General features: G+C 39.7%; 1 protein-coding gene across 1 annotated transcript in view; it reads right to left on the bottom strand.

Moving 5' to 3' along the window:
• Positions 1-6,129, bottom strand: part of LOC108571995 (disintegrin and metalloproteinase domain-containing protein 10) — a 117,639-nt gene that overhangs the window by 4,572 nt on the left and 106,938 nt on the right. Inside the window, exon 3 of the mRNA XM_017934171.1 lies at positions 4,677-4,871. Within this exon, the coding sequence (XP_017789660.1) occupies positions 4,677-4,871 (195 nt within the window). The remainder of the gene's footprint in view (positions 1-4,676; positions 4,872-6,129) is intronic.

Below are 6,129 nucleotides of genomic sequence, written 5' to 3'. Positions count from 1 at the left end.
TTACACTCCGTTTGTGTCTCTTAATTGTAAATATTCCAAGGAATTTATCCGATAACGATAATCGCGGTCTTTATTCGCGGACTTCTGCGGTCGCAATTTTTAACCGTTTTAATATTCTAATTTCTTTTCAAACTTGGAGTAGATAAAAGTAATAATACGCTGTACATTTTCAATTGTTTTAAGTTCACGAAGAATGTTCCAATAATAAAAAACTAAAACAAAATTAAATAATGAAAATACTGTACTATACCTTTCCACTTCTCTATTTTAACAAATTCTCTAAAATCTAGGGAATCAATGAAAAGCATAATCGAACGAAGAACCGATAGCATTTTTACCAAAGAAATTTCAACTAGACCGTGTGAGAAAGTGTAACTCAACGTAGTGCCAAAAATCCGAAAAATTAAATATTCCGCTAGTTTCGCGCCAGAATCTTAGGACCATTAAAACTTCACAAGCAGACAGGCAATTTCCATTGCGAAACTAAAGTCGTTGCCAAGAACCATCCGTTCGAGATATCGCCCGAAAACTCAAAATACGAATCCACGTGGTGGAAGATTCAAATTTTCAAAAAGAGAACTCCAATTTACGCAAAAGTGAACCTCGCAACAAGAAATGCAACAACACGACAGCATCATCGAACACGGGTCTCGACGTTTCCAACCAGAGCGAAGTTTATAACGCGTCGCGGAGCTGAAGTGTCCATGCACGGTTTAATTATTCGCGTATGTCTGTAGAGCGGATGCACGGACATAATGCGCCACGTAATGACAAACTTAATCGTTTCCCCTTGGGTGTCGTATCGTTCGTAAACGACGATGTTATTATTTTGAGGACGTGGTCAGCCATCCACGTATGGGCGTGAAATCACAGTTTCTCTTCCGCCATGCGCCAACTATCACGGAGCCGAACGGATAAGCAAGTTGAGGAGCAAGCAAAAGTGTGCTCATGACACTGCATCATTTTTTACGAGCGCAGATTTCACCACGGTTATTAATGTTTCTTCTGCGCTGTTAAACGTGATCAGTTACTTTTAAAATTTTGCTCGAAACGTCGACCGGGGAAGCTGGGTCATCTGTGACCCGTATTACTTGCGGGGGTTGAAGATTCGTGGGATGTGCGAAGTAGGTCAAAAACACTGCCCATCTGGAATATTTTCGGTATTTTGTAATACGGAAAAATGTTATCGATGTTATCAATTATTGGTAGTTATTGATTTATTAAAAATTGGTGTGGTGGGACAATTTTTTTGTCGAATTCAAATTTAACATCCCCAAATCTACGAAATTTTTGAATTAATAGCCACTTATCGATAGTTATTAATTTATTAAAAATTGATGTGGTCGAATAATTTTTTTTTTTTTTGTCAATTTCAAACTTAACACCCCCAAATCTACGAAAGAGCTTTACTCCTAGGGCTTTACCCCGAGATATCACAGAGACGTCTTGTGAACGTCTTGAAGGCGTCGAGTGAAAGCTCAAAGATCTGAACGACGTCCAATGTTACGAATTAAGATGTCTTTCAAACAAACTTCTTACTAACAAGTTGAATTGTCCAGATACAAGTATGGTATACAGTGAGGCAGTGTTAATGGAATGGTTCACCCTTCTAATCGCGTTCCAGGAGATGTGGTCGTTAGCTACCACAACATTATTCTACCGTCTGACTCCACTGCGAGCATGTTCCAACATTATATTCGGGGTCCGTTGCGAAGTGAAAGATTGCAATGTTTGAACGAAACTTTGTTTAAATTATTTATAGTTTCGTACAAATTAGTAAGTATATCTCACTGGAAATTGTAAACCAAAATTCGTTGTTACCAAACGATTAGAAAATATATTGGAAATTTCAGTGCTGTGCACATCGTTACTATAGTGTACACACTCCAATAAATAATAAAAATTCCTACAATAATATTCCACGAATTTTTAACAATTTAAAAAAAAATTAAAATATCGAATTGAACATGAAAGGAGGAATTCATGCGTGATTCTTTTGTGGTCTATCAGAATCCTGTTTAAAATGACTTCATTTTTTCTACCGAAGAATCTTCCCACAACGTCTTTGTTAGTTCCACTTTTGTTATCTTCTTAAAGTCCTGGTACGATATTGATATAGTTCCTATCGGTGGGATGTTTAGTGCTTCTTTAAGCTGCCTTATCAGCAAATATTGTGCGCGCCTATGGACCCGATCTCTCTATCGACCGCGCAGTACCTCCAGCTTCTGCTCTGTACAGACTTCGCGAAGATGTTATTTCGCTACTTTCTACCATGCAGAGATGAGAAGATGGCTAGCGTGACGGTACAAGAGTCTGTAACCCTCCCAAAATCTCCACATTTAGGTTCTCAGAGGCAGAAACTGACACAATAGTGCAATCTCCGTATCCATATGTGATGCGATAACAGAGATAAGCTGTGAATAAAGAAACAATCTAAGAAGCGGTTGCAAAGGTAAAAGAGTGATCGTTGCAGAATTATCTATAATAGAGAGAAATTTGTATAACAATCATGTTCCATTATCAACCACTTGAAATCCAACGGAATTATACTAGCACACGGAACGTTAATGTTGCAGAAACATAACGTGTATATCCAGCATGTAAACAGGTAAGATGGCGAGAATTTGTCTATGAAGCACAATATGGGCGAGAGATGTGATAAATATTATACGCGATACGACAACTGTTTATTTAAGCGCCGGTTATTTACACAAATGCTGTAAACACACTGCCTGGTTGTTGGACCAGAGTGAAATTCGTACGCATATTTATAGATCTAGAGTCGCTGTCGGTATCTAACTTCGACTCTATCAACACTTTCCACGCAGGTATTCCACGTTTCTCTTGTAATTTTTAAATGTAGGCTTTTTGGGACGGTTTATGGGTTGGCATGCGCCTCTTGGCTAGGACCGGCGATATCTTTGCCATTCGACGGAGAGTCGGTTCTTAGCTTCGATAATAGACGGAGAGTCCGAAATAAACTACTTTGCACGACATCCCACGTAAAGTTCATTAGACCACCTCCTACATAAACGAACTCGAATGGATTATTTTTTTTCTACAATCGTGTGAAATTTGCGCTATCAACTTCCTCGCCAGAGATCAACGATCGCCTGATCAATCGCTGTTTTCGCTCAACGGCCTGTCCTATATCCCTTCCATAGACTATACCTCACGATCCATTTTTCGCACCTGATCGCGTAATCAAAGAAAGTAAGTTAGTAGAGGGTCCACCTGCTCTCCTCGAAGAATTTCACGTGAATGGTCGAACACTTCACCGTTGCCCCACAACATCTTTTCACGACTGTGTTACGTTTTCACGCGCTAATTCCCGCAATTCCTAGTTTTCGAACTTCCTCAGGCAACTGGAGCGCGGCTGAGTGTTAATACGTTTTGTACCGCAGCCTTTTTACGCGACTTTCCATTCAGGCCGCGCGTGTACCATCGATGCAAATTTCGCAATCGGAAAAAAGATTTTCCCGCCGCGGCAAGCGAGCAGTTCCATCGAAGAAAGTTCACCACTCCTATTGTCGAGGACGTTATCGAAGAGGAAAGGAAAAGGAGACGTGGCGAGAGCGAGTTTAACAGGTTGACGTAAGAGGTGTACGAAAACGGTCGGCTAGAAAGGCAGTCGAGGCGCGTACACGCAATGTCAGCTATACATACATCTTCTTCGAGAAGCAAATGGACCGGAAAACGCAATGTTCCGCGTCTGAATCAGACGCTGAACGCGCGTCGTTAGGCACACTCCTCTGACTCGCGCATGTCCTGGAAGCTTCAGCCTCCTCTAGTCATCCTCCTACCTGTTTGAGCTTGACACTCTAAACAGCACATACCTGCGCGTGGTGACGCGTGTTTTTCTCTCTCTCTATTCATAAACGCCGCACCGCCTGGAGCCGGTTTACGCAGATTGGTCTCTGTCGTTAAGGCGACTCGCTTAAAAACTGTACACGGCTGGATGCTCATTTAAGGATGCCTCGCAACGCCGGCTAAACTGTCATTCGACGGGCTCGAGGAAGGGAGGAACGTGTACACCGCGTGGCGAAAAGGGTGTCCGTCCAAGTGTGTAAACGTAGGGTCGTTGCGAAGACTATGTCGACGCGACCTGTCCGACGGATCTATACAGACACTGTTCTCAACTTAATACTTTAACGATGCTAATAGAGAGAGGTTTGTTTCCGTCTAGTGGATCGCCGACTGAGCTGGTACCTTTACCTTTCTCGCCGTAATTCGCGTCCCTTCTTTTTAAAAAAGAACTTCTGAAAAATGCAAGTACCCGCGAGGGGGAGTTCGGTGAACGAAAATTTGAAGAATTTCGAATTTTTCCGGGAACGTAGCTCCAGTGACGTTAATAAAGTATAAATGTACGAATCTGTTCATTTAATTTACATTTTATTGCAGTTAATGCATGAAATCATCGTTTGATTCTATCACAGAAACGCACAGCTGTGCAATCAAAATTAATTATACACAGTATTTCGAGTGTGTTAATTAAATTTGTAACTGTTAAATGTTGGAACACTTGTGGAATTTAGATTAAACGCGAACTATCGTTATGAAATTATTGCGAAATTTGGAAAAATTTTAAGGTTGCTCAATATATAAATAAAATATCAGTTTCCACAACGGAGACAGTGAGTGTTCTAATCGGTAATTATGTTAATAATTCAACGTACCTTTTCGAAAATGGGCGTATGGATCGCCGACGTCATTTTCATGATAGATCACAGAATGTAACGTGTCATTTATCTCGTGCGGCGGAAAATAATAGTGCGCCTTTTCCACGTACCACGCGCCGCCACGGGGTGAAATGATTTTCCCATGGAAAACGCCATCAGTGATGCTTCCAAACACGTGGCTGCCAGGCTCACCTAAAAATAAGGAGAATCGTATATAATTATGATTGATATCTTTGTAATAACATAAAATAACGGTAACTAAACACAGGCTCGTATATGTGTATAAATAAATAATTACAAATAAAACTTAATTATTCTTCGAATCATTTATCCATAATTTGACGATTATAATTTTTTATCCTCAGTTTTTTTTTTCAGTCCTCGGTATTTTTAACAAAATTTATTAAACAGAAACTGAAATGCGTTAGGTTGTTATTAATAGTTCCAGAACACGAAGCCAGGAGAAAATTAATTTACGGTTATAGTTAGAGCCACCTGAGAATAAATCACAGCAAAGAAGGTCAAAAAGATGTTGCAGAAGCTGCACAATTCACACAATTCTAGTGGTATGTTGTACTCTATTTCCTTGAGAATTGCATCTCCGCGGAAGATTATAAATCTTGGATGACTGCATGTAGCAGTAAATGGATTGCGGTGCACACATATAAGACTGGTGGTTCATTCTAGTCTTGGAATGAAGAAATTAACTATACAAATGTACGGCCTCGAGTGCAATACTCGCGCGAGAGCTACTGTCAAACAGCGTTGATTTTCTATGCATATGCTGAAGAATGTTTTCGACGTTTGTGGAATTTTATTTTAAGAAACATCAAATTTCTGCAATTTTGTCGCATTATTTTACTCGTATTCATATTCACACCTACGAAAATAGTATTTTTGCTAACGAAAGAAAATGATCAACTATGAGATGGAATTATGTCATCGAGCAATATTTTCCTGCTACGTCACATTTCATTCTACTCGTAAATGAAATGGAACAGGGAGAGTATGTCACTTTTTAGTAATAATAAGTACAATCGATAGAAACGTAACTTCTCATATGAAAATACATATACTGGAATTTGCAGCGAAATTTTACTTCTATTTAAAAGTTCAATTTTTAAAAAATTCACACTCAAGTCTGTTAGATACAAGAGTTGTTGCCTAAAAATATAACAACTGCAATACTTTCATACAATGTATATATGATCCTACAGACAGTAGTCTAAAAAAAAAAAAATACAAAAAATAGTTGCCAAGTCTTTGGTCTTATGACACGGACGCCTAGATGCGCTATTCTCGAGAGGCCCTCCGCCAAGAAACTTTGTTTTTTCAATACTCTCTTAGCCAGATATAGTAGTGCCCGGTTAAATTGAACTGAACCATCCCCACTCTTCCCCCACCACTCGGTGCCTCGAGGTCAGCAAACCTAACACATCGGCAAGGAAAG

Source organism: Habropoda laboriosa, unplaced genomic scaffold, assembly GCF_001263275.1.
Source record: "Habropoda laboriosa isolate 0110345459 unplaced genomic scaffold, ASM126327v1 scaffold67, whole genome shotgun sequence".
Classification (NCBI taxonomy): Eukaryota; Metazoa; Arthropoda; class Insecta; order Hymenoptera; family Apidae; genus Habropoda; species Habropoda laboriosa.
Note: the sequence above shows the minus strand (reverse complement) of the source record. Positions and strands in the feature narration are given on the sequence as shown.